Source organism: Oculina patagonica, chromosome 8 (assembly GCF_052425735.1).
Source record: "Oculina patagonica isolate OP01 chromosome 8, crgOcupat, whole genome shotgun sequence".
Classification (NCBI taxonomy): domain Eukaryota; kingdom Metazoa; phylum Cnidaria; class Anthozoa; order Scleractinia; family Oculinidae; genus Oculina; species Oculina patagonica.
Window position 1 is genome coordinate 26,333,377 of NC_135765.1, and position 24,951 is coordinate 26,358,327.

Here is a 24,951-nt window from a genome sequence, read left to right on the forward strand (position 1 = left end):
CGTGTGAAGGGGCACCAAGATGGCCGCCGGAAATCAATGAAAACATCTTCTATAAAAAAGGCGGTCAGTTCACCTTCGTGAACACATTCACATACACTTACGTTGTTCAGATCGTTCAAAATAACAGGATGAGTCATTTTTTCGACTTTTTTGCTTGTTATCAAGCAAAAGAATGAGAATAGTGGGTAAGTTGTTCTATCTCGAACCACATTCTGTATACTCTCAAGGGACGGTTTTAATTTCTCAAGGGAATACTTTCCGCTGTGGGTGATCAAAGCGCGTGACTTGTTAAGTGTCACTCTATAGTTGTGCTTCAACACTTCCGTTCTTGTAGAAAAAACGTGACTTGTCAAATTTACAACGTTATTTAACAATTAAAAACGTGAGTAGCCCAAATCTTAGATGACATAACCAATTAAGAATGTGAGGGGTTCAGCGCTCGAAAGCAACGAAGTTTAAAACGATTAACAACGCAAATTTGTACTGGTAAAGTCTTTCACACACTAAAACGTTGCTAATAGTTAACCAAAGGGAACTCATTTCGTGACAATTGATTAATTCTGCTGAGTTGCACAATTTAGAATTGTAACATCATTCAATGCAGGTGTGAGGTGATATTTGCAAGTGTTTTTGTAGCCTGTTGTGTAATTACTTCCGGTGGAAGCAGTAAACGCTAAAAGTTTTTGCTTCTGTTCCGAAGTTAATGCGTCGCCATTAGAAAAAAAAAACAGCAACTGTTTTACTGGAAATGCAGTCGTTAGAAATGGCAAATGTAGCCGTAAAGTAAAGAATAACGCGAGGAGAAGCGGCTTTTGGTAATATCCAAACGAAAATTTACTTCTCAATGTGGGGTTAAGATTGCGTGACGAGACAAAAGGTAACTCTGTCGTGCGTAACCTTTATCGGGAAGCCTGCATTAAGCCTAGTAGAAATCAAAGGCAAACGTCAAAGTTTACCATTTTTAACCAAGCCAAAGTATATGAGTCGCAAAGCGCCCAGCCGTCGCGACTGACAAATACAGCATTTCCTCCGCGAAAATAATAAAAAAAATTATTGCACTGAAAGACGTTTGAATTCTTCCATGATATGTTCGAACAACAATGCCCAGGATAAACCTTCTACTCATACTAACTTCATGCAAAAAAATCGATATCTCGAAGTGATCTTTGATTGTTTTAGCATACGTGACAGACATCAGTCGATGTCGTGTGGCGCAAAACTCCGAAATTCAAAACGTCATATCTTATAAACGGTGGAAGCTATCGAGCTGAAAACCTTCAATAAGATATATGTTAAGGACGTCTGATAGCCAGACGACTACTATCCGAACAATTTTACGAAACATGCTAATACTGCTTGAAAATTATAACAGCATTTGTCACGCTATTAAGCTGTAATACAGTTATATAAGTTATGTCAAGGGCCTCTGTCCAAAAAACGAAAGCTTTTATTCTGCAGATGTTGTCATTGCTATTCTCATTCCAAGGCAGTTATTAGCCTGCTAGCTTTGGAAAAAAATTCGGAAAGTAATCGAGGGTCCTGTTTAATGTAAATAAATTTTTTGCTAAAGTCGTGCACGTGGATATGAAACTTTAAAATAATACCCGTGAATAATGAGGACACTCGATTGTAAACACGAAATCGTCGAAGAAAAATAGTACATTGGAGGCCAAATTTTATTGCCTTTAATGTTTTCAATAAGTTTGAAACTTTAAAGCCATATCAATTGATGACAAATCTCCAGCTTGTCAAATGTTTAAAAAAATTCATCAAGCGGTTTTCAATTTATTATCACTTTTGTAGGCATCGACCAAGATATCGATATAAGGGGAGCAGGGATGGCGCAGTGGTGAGAGCGCTCGCCTCCCACCAATGTGGCCCGGGTTCGATTCCCGGACCCGGCGTCATATGTGGGTTGAGTTTGTTGTTGATTCTCGTCCTTGCTCCGAGGGTTTTTCTCCGGGTTCTCCGGTTTTCCTCCCTCCACAAAAAACCAACACCTCTAAATTCCAATTCGATCGGGAATCCGAGGGCCACAGGTTTGTCAGTCGAAAGACTGTTATGTGCAACCCTCGTTAAACAAAGTTGATTTATTTATTATTTATTTATTTATACAAACGTGGCAACACGGGCACCGGAACGCACGCTCATCAACTCCTTTTTTTTCTTGCAATCGACTATCTCAATCCCCACCACTGTTTTACACACAATTTTAAATGGAATAAAACTACTGTGAGATGAAACTGCAATCCACGGGCACGTCGTTTTCTTTAGATATTACCCCATTTCCTCGTTAGTATGTTTTTGACTGTATTTAGAGCCCCCAAAACTTCATTCCCAAATATTTCGAAAACGCTCTCATACAATTTGTTCAAACTTTGCCAACACCGAGGCGGCTATATGTGGTACAAGTTCCTTTGAGCGATTTCCGAAAAAATCTCCTAGTGCCGTAGAATACGAGCGAAAGTAAAAAACGCAATGACGTCATTTCGTCGCTATGGCAACTCCGATGTCAATATAACACTGGTCATAAAAAAAAATTCATCTTTATCTAATACAGCTGTGGTGATCGTTTTTCGATAGCATTGTTAATGGTGACGTAGTAAATTCTCAAACTTGAGGGGGTTTACCCCTAAAAAATCCAGTTGAGCCACCTTAATACAATGCCTATCGTGAGCTGGTGACAACAATGCGTAAATTTAAATCGATCATAATAGACAAACTTTCCAAGCTAATCTAACGAAATATCGTAATTAAGATCACATAAGCTCTACGTTAGTACCAATCCGAAAACTCTTAAACTTGGATGTAGGTGACAGACTTAATGGTCTCGTTCATTGTCATCTATTTAAATCACTCGCGATCAATGAATTTTATCTTTAGAGTTCTGTCAGGAACAGCAACAACTCTGAACTCCATCCCCACAGTGCTGTCGTCGTATTCCAGACGAAACCGCTGCACCAACTGAAATAATCAGATAGGAGCTAGTTATACATAATAACTGAGGTTAGATTATTCAATAACAAGAAGCTTGAGAAACTTGAGAAGCTTAAAATCGGGCGCTTAATAATTAGCTATCTGTTTTGACTTGACAGGCAGGGTACAGTACAGTAAACATCACTGGAAAAACAGTCACTTAAACCTATTCAGGCCGGGGGAGGGGGGGGGGGGGCTTTTGAGGCCCGCGCTGACTTTGGACGCTTATCACTTTTTCAAGATTCAACCAAACGCTGCCAAACTTTGAGCGTTTATCTAAAATTTATCTCGCAATAATTTGGTAGGATTAGTTATTGTGCCAGTAACTTGGAATCACCATGGCAACGTCATTTTGACAGGCTTGTTTTCCCAAATTTGAATTTTTCGTGTTTCTATTTAATAATGAAAATCTGGAATGTTTTCAAGAATGCATTATTACTTAATGACATAATGGTCTCAATTTATAAAAATATATTTCGCACAATACAAATAAACGATTGAACTAGACGTTTAGAAAATATAAATTTGTAACACTTAGCAAAGTGCAGCCTTTTCGCAATACTTAATAAAGGCGGGGTTTTTACCTGAAGACCGATTTTTCCAACGCTTTAGGTGGCTGACGCATTTCAGTATTTTCCAGCCCTTACACTTTAATGGAACAGTATCAACTCCTAATCAGGTAACTACTATTGTCAAGAAAATGATCACAACTTATTGACCAATGATTACGTATTTGTTTCATACCATTACTGTAATAGCAACTGGTGAAGAATAGTAGTACTGACCCAAATTATAAGGGCTGGAAAACACTGAAAACCATTTCAGCCGCGTTTCAAGGAATCCAAAAAAGCTTTACTTATCCCATATATATTTGTTTTGCAGTATTTTGTTAATTTTTGGACGATTTTGGGGGATGTCTGGGAGGCGATAGTTTTTCTCAAAGGATTAGTAAAATTTAGACAAATAAGAAATATTGGAGATATGATTTTAAAATTTGAATTTGAAGTTAAAAATTGGTGGACGGACACCAAACAGTCTCCTGACAACCCGGAGTGCTCAACTGTTTGGAGTTGTTTCCATTCTTTTCTTCAATCCCTTCTTTAAATCTCTTAAAGTTCCATTCAAATTCAGGTAGAACCCCACCTTAAGTTTTGTTCTTGTGAGAAAACAACAGAAGTCAAAGGTTGCGTGATATAACCAAGCATGGATTTTAATTCTCCCTCCCTTTCCATCTCCTTAGCCTTTCACCCCCACCTGTCCCTTCCTTTCTACTCTCATTCAATTTAATGTTTGTTTACATTTCCTAACCAATTCAGTATCGTACTAAGGGACGGACCATTATTTTCTTGGAGGGAGGGGGGGATGAAACATTTTCCTCTGCAAACTTTTTTTTTTAGTTTATGCACCTCGGCAAACATTTTTTTTTTTCGAAATTCTTACTATATTTTGTTATAGATATCGTGTTTGCAAACAATTTATTTTGTCTTTCCAGGCCCTGCAAACAATTTTTTTCAATATTTTTCATTCCCCCCTCCAAAAAAATAAAGGCCGGTCCCTAATCTGTGCTAAGCAATAAGATAATAACAGAAATGTGCCTTAATTTTGATCTCCCAAACCAAGACCTTAGAGTATAAACCGCTAATAAAACAAAACACACTTGATAATAATTCTCTGAGGTTATACACCTTGCAGTATTAACGTACTAACGAACTTGATAACAAACCCCATGTCGTTCTAAGGATTTTTACTGATCAACATAGAAAATAAGTTCACAATGGTTTGTTCCCAAAACGTTTTTTACTGTACAGAGGGTCTGTATATTGACCTGTAACTTGTATACTGTATTGAAAAATTCAGAACGAACCGACTTCTGCCCGCTACCATGATATCATGTTGAAAAATTAGCTCGTTCGCAACCGTGGCAAAATCGTTAGAGACAGACAAGATACAGCCGTTTACTGGCAGTCTTTGAAAATCCTGAATTTCGTCAAAATGAGCCAAAATAAAGTTTTAAAATTTTCTTTATCAATATGGTTCTTATCTTTTTATTCAATTCTATGAACTGCTTTTATGCAGTACTGTCCACAAAGATTTCAATTTCCTCAAAGTTTCGGAACAAATGGATACAAAATATTTCGTGCAGAATGTAATTTGATTAAGCGAATGTTTTCACGTCTATAAATACTTCAAGCAGTGAATGAAAAACCGTTTTGTTTTCATCGATGAGAACCACTTTCAAATAGTTAATGCATAAAAAATAACAATCAGATCAGAATTCAATAATTATTAATGTAAGGTCTCGCTATTATGTCTCGGCAGAGATACTTCTTTTTTGCAAGTTCAAATGTATGCAAATTTCGTGTGAGATGTAATTCGATTCCATTGTCTTGTTTACAAACTCTTTCTTAAGAAAGTTGTATTTTCGTGAATAACACCCATTGGCCTGTTTTGTTTTCCTGATCATGTTTGTCTGTGATTTTTACAAAACATGTGGTCTTTTTTTCGGAACTTTAAGTTGTACAAAAATTCCTATTTTGAACACAGATGTCACTTCCGGAATTTCTCATCTAAAATTCAATTGGTATTTAATTATAATTATTCGAAGTTTTCATTTTCAAGTCATCTTTTCATTCGATAGCTTTACTGATCTCGTAAAAAATTCCATTCAAGTTCACACCAATACTGTACATTGCCAATGTTTTGCTGACGTCTTGAGAAGTGTCTTACTAACGTCACTAGTCAAATCTAAAATATATCCAAACCATGTTGTGCAAACATTCTACTCTTTGTAACAGGCGACTTTGACGCCCAACTGTGCGGAAATGAAAATCGACATACTTCTTGCTAAATATATAAAAAATAGTTTTTAAGTGGAGTCCGCCTCAAAAAAATGTACCGCCAGATCACACTGCTATTTGTAGAAACCAGCAAAGCGTCTAGTTTCAAAGCTTCCCACAAAAACATTGCGTGACATGAATGACGTTACCCCTTTTATTTACAAAAATAGCTTCAACTTGTCAAAGCAACTACAGTTTCACAATGGTGATTATTAGTAATTTACCCTTTAAGCTTTTTTCTCTGCCCTCCCGCAGAAGCAAAGAAGAGAACCAGATTGCAGATTAGCCCAAAAGTCGACCCAGTGTTCCTACAACGATTTACTGTCAAAACTGAAATGAAACCGATTGGCCTAGGCTATCCCCTTCATTTTTACCCGACAGGAGACTATCGTCTAGGACGACCAAAGGGTAAACTATAAATCGGCCACGCCCGATTAATTATCAATACCATGATAATCATCTAATAAAATCATTGCATAAATTAACTGTTTCAAAAATGCGTTAAAAAATAAATTATGAATATTTGCTTTGCATGGGTACAACGTTTATTTGAAATGTTACAACAACTGGTTATAACAAAGGCCAAGTTCAGCATATATTCGTCTGCCTTGCAGACTGTTACAGCACTTTCCTCATTTTCTAGTCTCTCCACCTGGAGTTGGTCGTAGGGCCTATCACCCTACATTGTGTAAACTACTGATTACCGAAACCAGAAATGGTCGTCTTCTCCGGCCTACAGGATAGTTATTACTAAGTCATTTCAACAGTCCCTAATATTACGGAAAAACCCCTATTAAGCAGCCTCCTTTGGGGAAATGGTAAATGGCCGCTAAACAGAGGTTCGTCATAAATTAGTATAAGGCGTGGTTGAACCATTACTTTTATTGCCAAGAAATCAAATTATCGTCACTATAAGCTTAGACGCTAATAACCGTGTGTTGTAATGTTCTTATCAAAAGTCACTTCTTATAAAATAAGGCCAAACACCGTGTACTCAATCTTGGTTGCCGCTTAAAAGAGGTAAAAACAAGAAACGATTCCTCGTCGGGGCGGCCATATGGTGGCCGCGGCCGCTAAATAAGGGTTCCATTTACAATATTATACTGGAAATACTTTCAGAACTTTGATAACGGGCCGCTTAATGGGGGGTGGCCGCTTAACGGGTGGCCGTTCAAGAGGGGTTCAACTGTATCACACTTTAACCCTCGGACGTCCATCGAGGTTTCAACTGGCAATGTTGGCAATATTGAAAAGGGTGTTAAGTACTTTGATGATAAAACCTTCAGTAGCTGTTCATTCATGTCTCACGAAAAATTTAATTTTCGAGGTCTCCATGACTTTTGTCATTGTCATGCCAACCGCATTGCTGCAGCAGCTGTGGCCAAATATCGGCAATTATGACACTGGCACAATTCGTCAAATTTCCCAGTTTTTTTAGGCAAAATTGCAAGATTTGTATATTTCATGACATCTATAAGCAGTTTGGTTTGATTTGACATTAATTCCGGTTATGGTCTCACTTTGTGAGAAAATCATAAAATTTTAGATAGCGGATCTTATGACGATTGTGACGTCATAACCGACAAAAATTGTTTCATCTTGTAAAACAAGCAAAAGGCTTTATATTAAATGTAAATGTATTTTGCTGTGCCTTTGTAGATCGAAAACCTTGTGTGGGTGTGTGTAGGTTGGAGGGGGGGGAGTGGCCCAGTAACCTCCTTCTCAACTCATTACCCACGTTGGGAGTATGGATTGGTTGTATGTCCGAGGGTAATAGTGCGGTAATATTGACCGTTTAGCAGAAACTTTCATTAGTTTATATCGCTCCGCTTAGTACAACTTCAGGAAAACGTGCACTTAGAAGAGAGATACAGCGACCCATTTTGACGAAGAACAACGTAATCCCAACCACATTACCTTTGTAGCCAAGAGGTAGATTTCAGCTTCGGCAACACGACGCCCTGTAGTGCAATATGCAAGGAAAATACAGCTATTAAAACAAGCACAACCGCTAATTTAGCACCTTTTTAAGGACCACTTAATGAAGAGAAGGAGAATGACAGCTCTGACAAAAGAGACACAGAATAATATCTCAAACCAAAGGTGAAACATAGAAGTGGAATAAATAAATAAATAAATAAATAAATAAAATAAAATGTCTTTATTTCGCTTATTAAAATACATAACAAAAGTTATTAAATAGCTAAATTATACTTGAACCTTAATCTGTTAAAAAAAAACTATTCTTAAAACGTTCTGTATTAATCTTGGTAATTGACTCGCTTGTGATCTTAGCCTCTTGGATGACTCTTTGACTTCCGGCAAAAGGGCATACAATGGATGGTCAACATTGCTCTTGATCTTGGTGAACAATCTGCGGTCACACTTTTATAAAAGATCGTAATTATTAATTAACTCAGAAGTGTAACGTCGCTTATAGCACCTTTGAAGTACTTACTTCAAAATGAAGAAACAATTTTAAAATATGAATTTAGTGATTCCGTTTCCGTGACAATGCGAGAGACCTTTCTCGGAAAGGTGGACAAAGAGGCAAAACGAGAGGTGCTATTTTGCATACTAGGCCCACGAAAGTGGTTGATGCGTGCAAGACGCTGGGAATAGCATGTTTATTGCAGAAAAAAACTCACCAATGCACATGCGAGTTCCGACACCAAACGGAAGGGTAGCAAACGGATGGATTTTTCCCAAGTCTTCATTTAGCCAACGTTCAGGTTTGAACTCCAAAGGGAACTTAAACAACTTCTCTGAGCGTCCAGAAAGATAATTAGAGTACATAACTGTAGTCTGAAAATAAAGATAAATTGGACAGGTCTTCATTACATTTAGTCAAATAATAAGGGAAAGAGGGAGGGAGATAGGGAAGGAGGAAATGGAAATGAGGAAGGAAGGAAGGAAGGAAGGAAGGAAGGAAGGAAGGAAGGAAGGAAGGAAGGAAGGAAGGAAGGAAGGAAGGAAGGAAGGAAGGAAGGAAGGAAGGGAGGGAGGGAGGGAGGGAGGAAGGAAGGAAGGGAGGGAGGGAGGGAGGGAGGGAGGGGAGGAAGGAAGGAAGGAAGGAAGGAAGGAAGGAAGGAAGGAAGGAAGGAAGGAAGGAAGGAAGGAAGGAAGGAAGGGAGGGAGGGAGGGAGGGAGGGAGGGAGGGAGGGAGGGAGGGAGGGAGGGAGGGAGGGAGGGAGGAGAGGGAGGGAGGGAAACAAAAACGTAGGTTCAAAATGGAATTGGACGATGCCACATTTTTTACTTACCCCGGAAGGAACATTGTAAGTTGACAGAACCACATCTTGTGTCAGAACGCGTGCCCAAGCGAAAGCACCAGGATGCAATCTGATTATTTAAAAAATATATTTTTTTTATGTTTACAATGATAATAACGGTAACAATTGCTATAACAATAATGATATTGACAAAAATAATACGTTGAAAAGAAAGTACACTTCGCTAAGTGATTACCCGTCCAAAGACACCAGTTAATGCGCCGTATTGTTAGATGTGAAACTTCTTATTAGACATGTGAGTGGCTTCTACTACACTTCATGTGCTTTCATCCACCTATCTTATAAAGTCTGTCTCCGAGCCATGAGGCCCATACAGCCGGAGCTTATCCCGGTTTCCGTAGCATTAAGCGACTAGGAGTATTGCTACTCCCCCCTGGATGGGATGCTAGTCCATCGCAGGGTTACCCCCAGCAGTAAATTCGCCGGTACCCATTTATACACCTGGGTGGAGAGAGGCACTGTAAGAGTAAAGTGTCTTGCCCAAGAACACAACGCAGCGCCCCGGCCAGGCCTCGAACCCGGGCCGTTCGACTCGGAGTCGAGCGCGCTAACCATTAGGCCACCGCGCCTCCCACAATAGGTGATTTCAATGGGAAGGGGGAGAGGGTACTGTTTTGGAAGGTGTGCCAAATAGGTCAGATCAAGAGATGAACTAACATCTTGAGGAAGGCCCGGGTCATGTGTTAAAGTGTTGGCTGACTGGTAAGATGGGATTAAAGAGAAAAGGCAGGTATTTCTGACTCATACCTATGGCCGAAGTGAGTCTTCGCTGCTAAGGCCCGGTTCTCTATTGTCGTTATTTGAAGCAGAGGCCAGTGATCAGTAGCTTTGATTGGACAGGCTCTCCACCACCCTTACCGGGGTACACATAATCTCACGAGGGAAGGGAGGGTAACAGCAACAAGTTAATAAGCTTGGAATTCCGACAGGTACGTTTTGCTGAATCTGGACAGATATCAGTACCGAGCAGGATTACTCAGTCTGCAAACATATTAATAAACTATGAAAAAAAGTTCAATTACCGCATGCTCTCTTTCACGCAAGCCTTAACGTAAACCAACTTTGCAAAGCTTTCGGGGGCAAAATCTCCATGGGGCCCAACTAACGAGATCACTTCTTCATGCACCTTTTCCTGCGCCTTGGGATTACATGCCAAGTCATAAAGAAGCCACAACAGTCCGCCTGCTGTCTTTGGAGATAAATAAAATAGCGAAAATGTCGTTAGACAAAACAGAAAATGTCCTCTGAAGCAAACCCTTGTCAGGAAAAAATTTTTAGCCTTGTAACTATGTAAACACACGCCAATCCTACAGCCACGTCAACCAAAACAGTGCGAATTTCATTGTTTGTACGTTCACTTCGTAGATTTTTTTGAGGGATTTTTCGCGAGCTTTATAATGATGATTCGGATCTGTATAATTCATTCAGAGCAAGGTGAAGATCTAAAAAAAAAGATCGTTTTACTTTGCTAAAAAGCCTCTAAAGGGTTAACCTCCGTTGGACTTGAACTAGGGAAATTTTAATGTCCAGCTCATTTTGATCAGATCAGGGTAAGGGAAAAGAACAACTTTGATGTGCTGATCAGATATTCTAGTGGATGCAAGTGACATGAGGTTACTGTTGAACAGAAACATTAAAAGTGTCGGTGATAAACATAGAAAGACAAAGACATCAACGAGGTATTGAGCAAACCATTTCTGGGTCTCAATAATGTGTAATGAAGGAGTGTTCCCTTAAATGACTAAAACAGTAAGTACATTAATTGATTATTCTAACCTTCATACTTTGTTCCTTCCGATTTAGAAAACAAATACCTACACTACATTAATAGAAAGTGCACCATACCCTATATATATCCTATTGTGGACATATCCCGTTTGCATTTACGAATAAGGCTGTAGAAAACAGTTATCCTGATCTCATGTTCTAAGACCTTTTGCCGATACTACTTCTGCCCTAAACATTGCTTATCTCGACAAGGAGTAAAAACAAATAACCAACGAATTTTTTAGCGCAACCTGACCAAATGCTAGGGGTAGCCAGGATGGAGTAACAGTCCATCCTGGGAGGGGTAGGAAGACACTACGTTGTTGCGTGGTAAAGAAACCGGGAATAGCTTCGGCAGTGCATATGGACTGGTTTGGCGCGAAAGGGACATAACCTTTACCTTTAACACCACCCCCATTCCTTTTCCTTTTTTACACCTTACCGTTTCTACTCCTGCTCTAAACATCGTAATAGAATTCATGCTGATCTCCTGGGGTGTCAGTTCGCCTTTCATGATGAGATAGGTCAACAGAGGTACAGCTGTAGTACAATAAGAAATCGTTCAGTCAGCACGTTCTATGTCAAAACGAGAAAGATGAAAACGGAGTGCAGAGTGCAAATGTTTGAGGGAAATTACTAGCCTGGGTACAGTCGCCCGCTTTCCTCAAGCAAAGCGGTGACGGGAGTCTATGTGTCACCGTTGATAATCGAGTTCCTCGCAAAAAAATATACGTTCTACATAAAATTCCTCTTAGTGTCACAGCGTCTGACATGAAAAACGGAGACAACAAAGGACATTATTTCCAAAAAAAAGATTCCTGCACAGAAAAAACGGCTGAAAAAAAATCGTACCATGGGTGTCATATGAAATAAACTTTGAAAAATCTGAAAAAGCTGAAGGTGAAAAAATATCTTGCAAAGAAAAATTGTCCAACCCCCCCCCCCCCCCTCAAAAAATAATGGTAAAATAATGGCCCGTCCCTTACTATACGTGAATCATGCTTACCTCCATCGTCAGCAAATGCTTCACCTTCTTCTGCCATTTTCTTCAATTCCATGACCTTCTTATCCACAATCTCTTGACTAATACCAATCGCAGTGTCTTGGGCTTCACAAAACTTCCGGTAGGTAGGTGTCGTCACAAATCTAAACAGCAGGCCTTCCAACCCTCTGGACAACTTTCCCATATACTTAAAAGTATCGAAAGTCGCTTTAATCATCTTGACTGTTTCTTTGTTTGGTGGGTCATCGTACAATCCAACCCTTACATCAAACGCCATTGTACCAACAGCTAAAACATGAACAGAGAACCCTTTAAAATCACGACCTTTCTGCTTTCAAAACCCGTAAAACGAATGTACCTAATAGATGGCCTAGCTTCCCCACCCACCCAACTCCTCTAAACCGATAATAATGAGCACTCCCAAATTTTTCTAATAGTATTTTTTTATCATTATTTTGTCTTTATTTTTAATGGTCTGTAGCTGGAGCCTATGTAAGTCAACAGTCGCAAAATTAGAAGGAACTACAAAACTTACATTCGGTAGCCCACTTTGCAAGTTCCCCCTCGAGATCTGGAATGACGTCATCTGCTCCCCTGATGGCAACCATGTGTTCTATGGCATCCCTTGTGACGTCATTAAAGCTGTCCAGGTTATCGCGTATGTCTTTGGGTCGAAGCATTTTTGGCGCCAAGGCCCTGCGTAATCGGCTCCAGTCTTCTCCCTCCCTGTATAAATAAAATGGCGAATATAATTAAGGTCTAGCTATATATCATATTTCCGAGGTGGCTAAATTGAAGGAAAGCATGGGAAATGTTTGCTGCCCTGGTGGCCAATTGCAAACGGAGAAACAACGATCCGGAATCAAAGTGTCACACGTGCGTAGAATCTAGTCAAAATTGCTTCCATGGTGGCTAAACTGGGCAGCATATATTTTCGGAAGCAAAATTTTTGTACGGAGAAGCAAAAATGTTTTTGACCTGAGGCAAAAGCATCGTCTTTTTTCCGAGAAGCAAACATTGTCTTCGCAACATAGGGAAGATATCTGTTTACAAACATTGTCTTTGTTATTTAAATGTAAAACAAGTTGAACAAAAGAACTCTTTGTTTCTCCAGCCAATAGTTTTCTGGTTGGTACATTAATAAGAATAGGTCACGTCAACGATATCTTTGCTATATGTTTTCCGAATCCGCAACAATGTTACTGCAGCGATGTTTTCAATTTTAGCTAGCCCTCAAAGCTGAGATCTTCAAAATTTACTGATACCTGAGAAATTGGCGTAATTTTTACTGATACATGTAGCTAAGAAATTGCTGAAAGCTTAACTGATAACTAAGATTCCAGCATCCCCTCATTTTAGCCGTCATATTACAATCACATTGCAGTTACATACGGCAAGTTTGCAGGTCCAGCTGTAATGTTAGGAATCGGAGAGCTATTCCTGACAATCGAGGTTTCGCTTCCGAGAGCAAAAGTACCAAACGTGCAACGGCGGCTTTTTCTTCTTGGCCAGCTGATCGGGTTAGGCTAACGACGTTACACAGTAGTCCCTTCCGGAGGTGAATTGCGTGATGAGATACTGCGTAACATTCGCACGTGACGTGAAATAGATATAGATACATCTGACATGTCTCAAACATATAAAGCAGTCTGTTTTGTTTTATTGCAAGTACTTTATAAGCAAATGAAGGTAAATTTGCAACCAGTTGCCAAAGTGTCTTCGTGTTCTAAAATATCTAAATTGTTGAATGCTGTTCGTGTAAGCATATCCAATTTGTTTTTGTTTTTATCATAAGATTATATGCCTCTTAAATATCTGTGTATTAGCTAGTCTGTAATTTGAAACAGCGCTTTGCGAAACTTCCTTTAATTTATCAGAGGTTAGCCTTGTAACGACAAAATGTGACAGGATAAATAGCGTGCGCCCTTCTATTGTCAAACTAATACACCCATTAATTCCTACGTTGCTAAGGCACCTACCTCGTTTTGGCAATAGTCAGTATTGTTTTTTATTACAGCAAAGTGTGGTGTCCACACAATCCCCTTCTCTATGTTTTTTTCTTTGATTGCATAAAGCCTCAAAGAGCATAGTGCTAAAATACCGTATTTATTCGATTAAGCGCCCAACCTCGAATAAGCGCCCACCTCGAATAAGCGCCCACCCTGTAGGTAGAAAAAGTTAATAAGCGCCCAGCCTCGAATAAGCGCCCCACCCCCCCCCCCCCCCCTAAAATGAGGGCACAAGAGGAATTTTGATTATCGTTGAAGTTGAGATTAAAATTGACTTAGTACTATTAAGAGACTATCCCGAAGACCGAGTTTTTTTAGTTTTTTTACTGAAACGTTCAACGTTCAATGGGCTCCTAACATTTAATATTCAGCTTTCGTACACTTTCACGTTTAGTTAGTATACATTGTTTTCTCGCAAAAGGAACGTATTACTTGCTAAAAAATGGTGAAAATTTAATAAGCGCCCAGCCTCGAATAAGCGCCCACCTTGAATAAGCGCCCACCCTCAAGGTCCAAAAATTAAATAAGCGCCCAGGGCGCTTAATCGAATAAGCACGGTATATAAAACATAGTATTTAAAGACAACACCACCTTACTTACAGTAGCGGCATAGTTTGTGGAAGGTTTCTGCTTTTCTTGTACATTTTGTCAACTTTCAAGCCATCAGTAGGTCGCACGGGATACCTGCCATCGGCTTTAAAGACGATTTCTACACCCTTGGGGTCTTGAACACAAACAATCGTCCTGCCCATAATTGTCCTCTTGAATATCGGCCCGTACTTTTCAAAGGAGTTTTTGAGCTCGGCCATCTGTGGTTTGAACTCGGAGTTTTTGAGAAAGTTGATCAGATCGCCGAAATATGGCAATCCCTTTGGACCTGGCATCTCGTCGAACGAGCGAACTCCTTCCGAAAGATTTCCATGCCCACTGTCTGTTCGCAAGAGATAGCTCAGCAAGTTGTGTAGTTTTCCAAAAGGGTTTACCAACCAAACTACGATTGAGATCAGTAGAGCCGAACAGATCAAGTACAGCGTCTCGTCCATTTCGCAAGGAGAGAATTCTAAATTTCGCCAAATTAAATTCACAACATCCAGGCACAGACAGTACGAGTGACACGAAAGGGCAGATCAGCTGAATTAATCAGTAGATCGTGTTTCGAACGGCAGTAAGGTCAACTTTGTTGTCACATGCATAAAAACGTCAATGGTCGTCAGTGAAAGCAATAAATATTTGGCGATGTGTCAGATAACTTCTCAGAATTTAATTGGCCTTTGGAAAGTCCCTTGTTGATGTCAAGATACAACTTACTGATTTAAAACTTGTCGAGACAAAAGGCAGTTGCTAGAATCAGAAATGCTAAACAAATGCCACTTTGATGCGATGGCTTCACCTGGCTCTTTACGCAGCGAGGATTACGTGACGAGAGAATAAAAACGTCTTATAAGGAGGCCCTGTTAGGGGGGGGGGGGGGGGTCTTTATGTCCCCCGTCTGAATTTCAAACCTTTTCATGTCGCAAATTCAAAAGTTTCGCATGTCGCTGTCGGAATTTCGAATTCGTCCATACCACTGATAATATCGGAAATGTTTGAGTCCGGAGTGCATAACATAAAATAATGCGTTCTCGTAATTCTGTCGCCAAAATGTTCCGTATTCTTGGATCTCTCAAGTTGATTTATTTTGAGATTTTGACTTTGATTTTGGAGGGCGTAGCAGTTTATTGTGACACCAAATGAAGGCACCTTCCGAAAGGAGGTTTGGGGGCATGCTCCCCCAGAAAATTTTGAAAAACTGAAGTTGTTAAGAAGTGTTTTCCTTTATTCTGAGCGGGTACAAATAGGACATTGAGAGAATTATTTTCAGAATAATGGATCATTATGTAGTTACTTAACTTAAGCAGCAATTTTCTACCTGAAAAGGAACTGTTAGAGCGTAAGATATTGCACTCGTTCAATACATGAGAATGGTCTATACAAAGTGCAAGATGGGAACATAAAAGGGTAAAGCTGCCAAAGGTTATTTTGCCTACAAGCCGCTTAAAAAAGCGCCAATGTCGCTGTCGATTTTGCTTTTTTCTGTCGTAATTTCGCGCAGCATCTCGTCGTTCGTCGTCATTTCAGCTCCTTCATGTCGCCCTTTCAGAGCCGTGTCGCCCGTCGGAATTTACCCCTAACAGGGCCTCTATAAGGGGGGAGGGGGGGAGAGACGGGAAACTTATTGCAATACTTTTTGGGGGTGAGCCAAACGCATGCTAAAACGCATACACTTTCGAAGTCAGACAAAAATATGATATACAGTAACTAAGAGAATTCTCGCGCGCTCATTGGTCGAGACCTGTGATCGATGAGAGTATAGACCAGGAAAATGACGTTACCTGTTGACGTAACGCAAGGCAAACTTTTGTAAACGTACTAATTTTAGCAACCATTTCAAAAGCCTTTGTGAAATTCTGTTCGCCGAAGCCAAGAATGTGTTACTGAACATCATAATAATATGGAAAAATCTCACTTGTATTTACTTTCAACACACTTAATTAACATACGCGACTACAAAAACTAGTTTCGTCAGAAGACTTCGTCAGTTGGTAGCCATATGCTGTTAAGAATTTTAAATTTCAGACGACCTCATATAATATTGCACAAAGAATAACCCTAGTATCTGGGCAACAATAACGCTATATAAATCAAAATGCAAAAATAATTGCTAAACGAAATCTAAAACAACAACGAGAATAGTAGTAAACATAGCAGTAACTTAAAACAAAATATAAAATGTATCCAAAGAATAGGAAATCAGAGTTCTAGTTCAGTTTCTATTGTGCAATAAAAATACAAAGAAATGTTTGTGGCTTGAATTTCACGATTGTGCGACAACCGCTCAAGGTCAAGCAAGGTCAACCGCTCAAGTTCAAGGTGGTCGAGCACTCAGGCGTAACCCTAAAAGTAAAACGAATGTTGCAAAGGGCAGACCCGTTTAAAGAAAGGCAGTGCAATAACACCGACTGTCTGATCTGTAGCACTGGCGGAAAAGGGTCTTGTCGCAGCACAGGTGTCACTTATGAGCTCGTCTGTCAAATTTGCCGCCATAAGTACATCGGAGAAACATCCCGGAGTGCTTACACTCGCGGAAAAGAACACCTGAGAGCCCTTGAACAGCGAGAGCAAGGTTCTGTTTTATGGAGACATTGCTGTGATATTCATGCAGGTAACATGCAGGCTTCACCATAAATGTTACAGGAACGTTTCAAAATGATGCGATGTTAAAGCAGATCACGGAATCGGTAAGGTATAAGGATCGGTCAAACCAAAGAAGGTCAACTGATCAACACAAAAGAAGAGTGGATGTATTTTTAAAAGGATCCCAAGAGCGGTTGTCACGCAATCGTGAAACTCAAGCTACAAACATTTCTTTGTATTTTTATTGCACAATAGAAACTGAACTCTGAACTCTGATTTCCTATTCTTTGGATACATTTTATATTTTGTTTTAAAGGGACACTGTCATCAGTTTCACTTCAAAAACTCAAGAGCCAAAAGACATGGAAACTACGAATGTGGTCCAATTTTGTTAATTAACTACATGTACACAACAATAAAACGATGGAGTTTGGCAAAAACGTGGGCAGACTTTATTGATAGGGACTTCTGGGTCGAACCTATAAACTGCCTGGGAGGGAGGGATGGGAAATACAAACGAAAACAATGAAAGTAACCTAACACGATGTGGCGATCGACGCGAATGTGATCGTGAAATATAATACACTGGCGATTGTACACTTATTCATTAACCTAAATTAACTAAAGTTAATGTCATAAATCCCCGTGCAAGTGTACTAAGCGATATCAAGTGATATTATTGTGATGCCATCAGGAACTTTAGATCTCAACTTGAAAAAGTCAGGCTGATTTTTTCAAGTTTTGCCCTTTTCGACTTGAAAAACACCCAAAAATTATTATGGCTCCTTTCTTCCTTCAACAACAATTTACCTTATATCTCCATCTTGATGTACTAGGTGCATTGCATGTACGAGATGACCTATTCGCCAATTTTAGTACTTTTTACCCAAAAGCTTTAAAATCCCCGTGACAATGTCCCTTTACGTTACTGCTATATTTACCACTATTCGATAGCAATTATTTTTGTATTTTGATTTATATAGCGTTATTGTTGCCCAGATACTAGGGTTATTCTTTGTGCAATAGGGTTTAAAATTCTTAACAGCATATGGCTACCAACTGACGAAGTCTTCTGACGAAACTAGTTTTTGTAGTCGCGTATGTTAATTAAGTGTGTTGAAAGTAAATGCAAATGAGATTTTCCCATATCATTACAATTTAAAAGCGAATTCCGGTTAGTCGTTGAATGTCACCTGTAACATTTGGGATGAATTTCCCCTCACATGCTATGGTTTGAAGGGGACATTGTGCGACCTTACGAGCTGTCACATGCGTGCACGACTTCGCTGGTAAATTTCTGATCTTTTTGTATAAAACCAATTGACCATATTTTCCATGGTCTACACTCCTGTAGACTATAGAAACGACGCCATAAAATTCGCAACTCTCCTAACGGATTCTGGTGTCACTTGAGCGCGCGTTGTGATTGGTTGATGCCTGTCATCTCTTAGAGTACAGACGCACAGATGACGTCACTGCGTGGTGTGGCTTCAGCGCGTGATCAGAGCTAGTTCATAGTTGTCTAAATCAGTGTTGTCGGCAAAGTTTTTCAAAACTCACGAGGCCACAACAAAGCAGTAAAGTTCAGCTTAATTGTAAATTGAGAAACAATCCGCCAAGTATCGTTCACCTTTCGAAACATTTAACTGGGCTAAACAAGCTTGAAGTAGTCAGTGAATGATTCGAGAAATTATCGATATCTGTATGAAAGTGTTTGTCCGATGTTGAACAGTTGAACGACGTCACGGGAAACAAATGAATGGCAGTTGAACGCTAAAGTTATATCTTACAGATTTGAACAACTTTCCAAATGAAATAAAAGTTAGTTTTTTCGTCGACGTTTATATTTTCCATTATTCTGTTTATTAAATCGGTTTAACAGTGCTTCGTGGTAACGGAAAACTTTATCGTGAAATGAAAACAACTTAAGCACACTGGTAGCGGCATTGCTTACGCTGAAGTGTACTGAAGTCTTCTGTTATTGTAGAAAACAAAAAGAATCCATTTTGCCGTGGGTCAGTTCAGTTATAGATCACAGAAGACGTCAAAATGTAGTAAGAACATTTACGCACTCGCTTAGCGGCTCGTGGGCCACTTTTTTGTTCTTACAACATTTTGACGCCATCTGTGATCTATAACTGAGCAGAGGCACGGCAAAATGGAATCTATATGTTAAGTAGAATATGAAAAATGTGATAAATACACAGATGCCAACATTGCACCGAGTGGGGGGGGGGGGGGGGAAGAAAGATGCGTCATTTTGACTTGCTATTACGTTAGTGTGACCAGGCTGGTGGATGCCTTATTTCATTCAATCACATTGCTAACAACATGTACGTTTGGGCACCACATACATGTTCCTGTATAATAGAGCTAAATTGTAGTCATGTAGTCTTCTTCAGGGCCAGTACTACGGTGAAGAAAATGACGTCTCCAAAAATTTGAATTTGAAATATACAATAGTATTTATGGCTTGTTAGACGGGCCCAGGCCGCTAGCGGCCTACGTCCGTCTCATGCTTTCGGTAAGTTTTTTTTTTTTTTTTTTTTTTTTTTTTTTTTTTGTAGCAAGGGTATTGAAGGTCACGCATTTTGATTGGCATAGACTGGGTCATCTTTCATTAGCCACTTGAAATTGCTTGATGGAGTAAGGGGCATGGGACGGAAAAGGAGCTTTCTACGTCACTTATTCTGTTTGGCTTACTACGGCTCATCTTCCACCAGCCACTTGGGAAGAGGGATTTTAAATACCATGTGTTAAACGCATTTTGTGTAAAGTGTTAACTCAAAGTGATTTTAAACAGAAACTTAATAGATTTTTATTCAGCAAGGCATTTTGTTAGTACAATTAGTTTATATTTAGATTTCTTATATAGTTTTCCTGCACATTATTTTTCTTATAGCCAATTGTAAATAGTGTAGGTTTCGTTTTTGATTTCATAGAGATTGTAAATAGGTTCTTATTTTTGTTTTTATTGTAATGTTTGTAATGCGCATTTGATTATTTTATAGAAAATGCGCAATATAAATATTATTATTATTATTATTATTATTATTATTATTATTAACAAGAAATCCACCCTTAGAATAAAAAGCAAAATAGAACCAGACAGTTAGAAACGACTGGTACAAGATATAAACGAAAGAGACAAGTAATATTTTACAAGTTTTAGTGTACGAAAGAAAAGAGACATCAAAGCGGTGTAAACAATTTTAAAATGATCAAAGTGGCCGTTTGACCCTACTGACGGCGAAGTATCGTATATCGGTTGTCCCGCTTCAATATAACGGAAAAAAGGAAATAACTCTACAAGGCCCGTCTATAAAGCCACATGGCTTCTTGTTAATAAAGGTGTCATGTAGATTTAGGTTGCAACGTGAGTATTTGGAATGAAGAAAATTTTAAGAAAGCAACAAATAACATAACTGACAATCAATCAATCAAATCAATCAATCAAATTTCATTTATACACGTAACACCTAGGAGTACATAGTTCTCGTTTGAACGTGTACGTGTATAAGTAAGCAATCAATTAAAAGAAAGAAAAAAAATATATTACCAAATCCAAAGCGCTATATTAATATTATTCTCTATGTTGTTCTAACGACTTGATATCAGCTAATTTTAGAAGGGTGTCGTATGACACAGACTTAGAATAGTCTAAAATAGATCTTAATATATAATTATTAGTGGTCTCCATTTTACTAGCCTCTACGTTACGAACACACAAAAAAAGTGGACTACAATACTCTAAATGAAGGAGCACATACGCCTAATAAAGACATACCATTACTTCCTTTAAAATAAACTTGCCTAGTCTCCGCAAGGCCGATGCCTTTGCTCATGCTTTTTTAAGCTGTTCTTTTATGTGCGCCTTAAAATTTAGTTTGCTATCTAGGATCACCTCTAGGATCTTAAAGAGTATCTTGCGTCTCTACAGTCTTATCATTTAGATGGAATTCGTATTCATACAACAACGGCCCAATGACAACAGCTTGCGTTTTTGCAGCATTAATCTGTAAATAATTCATAGTAAATCATATTGCTAGCACGCTAAGATCAGAATTGATAACATACCGTAGGACAAATGGTGAGGCATCCGAGGCATATTCGTACATTTGGTCAAACATCACCTTCTCATATAATTTCCGTACTGTAGGCCGTTGTCGATTGATGATTAAATGATAATAAGATACAATAAGAAAGAAGAGAATGTAACAAACAAACATCGTTCGTTCCGGCAATTATTTCCGCTGGGTAACAGAGTTTCACCTCTATGTATACAATAGGTCTCTCGTGTGTAACGGGAAGCATACAAACGATGTTTCCTGTTGCATTCTTTGTAGAGTTTCAAGTTTTTAAAGGAGCAATGTCACAGTTTACTAAGTCATTTCCTGATTCCTTTAAAAAAAGTTGAAGGAAACCTCAAAATAATACTTTTCTAACATAGAAAAACAAAAAAGAGTAATTAAAAGGCGAAAATAACCAAGAATGGTTTCGACTGATGAAGATTAGGACAAATTTTAAACGACAAATTTGAAAAACTTTGCCATTTTTTTTTCAAATTGTGTTGTCTGTGACGTAGCTCCTTTAAACCTACTTGCACAAAAACTATTTAACATATTGGGCTTAGATTTCTGGGAGCAATTATAATTATATGGGGAAATACTCTACCCTAACTTTTCAGTTTTTTAGTTATCTTCTACAATCACAGCGATAACCAACCTCGTTCCTAGGGTCTCTCCTGGGAACGAGGTTGAACGATAACCATAATTATTGAATTCGGAATTACGGAATTACGGAATTCCTGAAGCGGGAGACCCTGGAGAGATCGGATCTCAGGCTAACTTCGACTAACTCTAACTGACCTTTATTTCAAGTATAACGAATTCAGTTCACCTGAATTGCCTTCAAAACCAATATGGAGTTAAGATGGAATCCGCCAGGAATTCGAGCATGAATGGGACAAAATTTTGTACCAAAATCATTTACATTTTTTGTGTTACTGTTTTAAATATCGTATCAAAAGAAATCATTTCTAACAACGCCAAATATCGAAAACAAATTTCGAAGTTGCAGTGAAAACCACTAAATCGCTTAAAAGACGATTTTACAAAATAGCTTCACGTGAGATTTTACCTATAGTTTACATGGTTCTTGTGAACTTTGAAATTCATTTTCTCAGCCTCTGATAAAAAAGAAATTGTTGGTGGTGTTATCACGGATAATTACTTACATCTTCGGCTTTTAAAAGGGTAGAACATTAAGCAATAGGATTTAAATTATTCTGGTATCCAGTTTTTGTCCAACTAAAATTAATATTCAGTACTCGATTTCCAGATGGATTCCGTCTTAATTGTTTATCTAACCTTAACTAAGTTTTACGACTGCTAGTCAAACAGAAGGTACACTCTGGGTACCAAGTTATGAAGTCCAGTAAAACGAAACATTTCTTAGAGGCATTCTTTTACAACTTGACGTTTTCTCCCTCGTCCTCAGTTACTCACTCTGTCCACCGCATTTTTTCTCAACTCTCTTCTTCGCTGAATCCCCCTTTCCCTTGAAAAGTCTGGGAAGGAAGCAGGGTTTTTTTTTTCTTTTTTTACTGAATTTTTAAACAGTTATCAAATTTATTTTATTTCTCTTGATTTTTTTTTTTTTTTTTTTTTTCATTTTTAAAGTTTGACAACTTGCGTTATATAAGTTGTTGTTATAATTAAAATTCGAATTACTGAAGTAACTTTCCTTGTGATATCTAATGATATCCTTCAAGGAAATCTGGCCATAACGTTCTCCAAAATTTGAATTCCACTGCAGTAATAATGAAGCTATTAGGTGAGGATTTGTAACTAAAACATCTGTTTTACTTAGATAAGTTCATGCTATCAAGCACCTAGTCCACCGTACGGATAAAGATGTACATTTTACCACAATACCTTGCAAACCTAACACAGCAAATAGGGCACAAAGACAGTCACGTTTCTGTGAATTTCTATCTTGTAGTAACAGCATTGTCCATGCAGGTTTTGTGCGTTTTTATGGGCTTTTTTAGCGGTTTTTAGCGGTACATGTACCAGTTGCCATCTTTTTCGGTACAGTGGATTGCCCTTGCTCAATATCATTAATTACTAGCGGTCAATAAATTTTATCTTAAGAGATCTATCGGGAACGACAAAAAATCTCAACTTCATCTCCACAGGGTCCTCGTGGTATTCCAGGCGAAACCGCTGCACCAGCTGAAATGAACAGAAAAAAGCTACATATAGTCATTACACATAGTTTGTAAGTAAAGAGCGCCTTCAATTTGTAAGGGGAAACCAATTGCTGCGGTAAAAAATCAAATGAAACGGCCCTTCCCGCTGATCAGTACATTCAGGTATTTATTTTTTCTTGTTTTTACAGGAATGCTCGGAGCCATGATCACTGTACTATTTTAGTTTTCGCCCTCTTTACCTCGATAAAATATGCGCTGTTCCGGTAAGGAAAAAAATGGCACGGTCTTTTTTTAAAACGTTTTCAAATGGTACACACTTGTTCGTTACTATTGCGTTTCTTGAAAAATTGTATCGTTCCATTGTGGAAAGCTCTTAAGGAGGCTCGATGTAGTTTTTTAGCAGAAAGGTGGTTGTTTTGAAAATTAAAATTATCTAGGAAGTCAATGTTTGATTTTTGCCAAAATACACCATAATGATCAAATATGACCAAATTTTAATTTTGTACCCGTCACTTTGTCACAAAGGTTACCATGGCAACCATTGACGTTTTCTTTTGTTCTCAAACAAGCTTGATTTTCTCGAAATCTAGATTGACTCTTGGCATTCATTTTTTGATATGTTCAAGTATAAAAGATTGACTACCTGTACACAAAATTTTAGGAAAATCTGTAAGAGCGTTTTAGAGTAAATCAAGAATGAAGTTTTTGGTATTTTCTTATAATTTCCTACAATCGGCAGTCGATATATTTTAACAAATTAAAGCAAAAAGTCTTTCGTTTTCAGTTAATGGTCTTTGATGGTGTAAGTATTTATATTTAAGTGAGAGTAACTGTGCTCGAATAATACGAAACAATTTTAAAGCACCTATTTTATATTGAAATGGTGTTTTTCTGAAAATTTCATTCTTGATTTACTTGAAAACGCCCTTACAGATTTTTCTAAAATTTCGTCAACAGTTAGTCAATCTACTAAACTTTAACATATCAAAAAATAAACACCAAGAGTCAATCTAGATTTTGAGAAAATCAAGCTTGTTTGAGAACAAAAGAAAACGTCAATCGTTGCTATGTTAACCTTTGTGACTAAGTGACGGGTAAAAAAATAAAATTTGGTCATATTTGATCATTATGGTGTATTTTGGCAAAAATCGAACATTGGCTTCCTAGATAATTTTAATTTTCAAAACAACCACCCTTCCGCTAAAAAAACTACATCGAGCCTCCTTAAGATTATGAACCAGATCAACATAATTGCACCTTCTTTTTTAACATCTTTTCCCAAATTTTATTTTTGCTCTCTTGAGAGTAATTTCCAGAGGTGAATATAAGAATTTGTTGCTCTGACTGGTCGAGAAACTCGGTTTCTGACGCTTTATTCACTCCACGAGAGGTGGAGATAGCATAAGCCACGTCGTCTTTTTCATCTGCAAGTAAACATGGCGGACTGTTGCTGAATGAAATTACCGCTATTTTGGAAGAAATAACTCTAACTCTTACTCCATCGAAAATTCGGGAAAATAACTACCAAGGACTTTAAACCATTTTTTTTTTGTCATTTAAGAATCGTGGTCACAGTGGTTTCTTAGATCTCGCTGCCACTGAAAACGGTGTCAGATCGAGTAACCAAACTTTATTCCGACTACCTCATTTCTTAACATATTTATCTGTTCTGATTTAA

The 24,951-nt window shown here is 38.4% G+C and overlaps 2 protein-coding genes across 5 annotated transcripts in view; both read right to left on the bottom strand.

Moving 5' to 3' along the window:
• Positions 1–1,838: 1,838 nt before the first annotated feature.
• The window catches only part of LOC144663716 (cytochrome P450 10-like), a 71,066-nt gene continuing 47,953 nt past the window's right edge, over positions 1,839–24,951 (bottom strand). Inside the window, exons 1-9 of one of the 3 annotated variants that reach the window (XM_078524753.1) lie at positions 14,486–14,993; positions 12,412–12,602; positions 11,880–12,164; positions 11,316–11,413; positions 10,129–10,295; positions 9,077–9,155; positions 8,462–8,618; positions 7,731–7,774; positions 1,839–2,964 (exon numbers count right to left, since the gene is read on the bottom strand). In XM_078524753.1, the coding sequence (XP_078380879.1) occupies positions 2,854–2,964; positions 7,731–7,774; positions 8,462–8,618; positions 9,077–9,155; positions 10,129–10,295; positions 11,316–11,413; positions 11,880–12,164; positions 12,412–12,602; positions 14,486–14,928 (1,575 nt within the window). In that variant the 5' untranslated portion in view covers positions 14,929–14,993 and the 3' untranslated portion in view covers positions 1,839–2,853. Of the gene's footprint in view, positions 2,965–7,730; positions 7,775–8,461; positions 8,619–9,076; positions 9,156–10,128; positions 10,296–11,315; positions 11,414–11,879; positions 12,165–12,411; positions 12,603–14,481; positions 14,994–24,951 lie in introns of those variants that run through there. The other 2 variants (XM_078524755.1, XM_078524754.1) reach the window with 2 other exon arrangements.
• LOC144663718 (cytochrome P450 10-like) overlaps positions 20,500–24,951 on the bottom strand; it is a 31,909-nt gene continuing 27,457 nt past the window's right edge. For both annotated transcript variants that reach the window (XM_078524757.1, XM_078524756.1), the window contains exon 9: positions 20,500–23,295. In XM_078524757.1, coding sequence (XP_078380883.1) covers positions 23,188–23,295 — 108 coding nt within the window. In that variant the 3' untranslated portion in view covers positions 20,500–23,187. The remainder of the gene's footprint in view (positions 23,296–24,951) is intronic.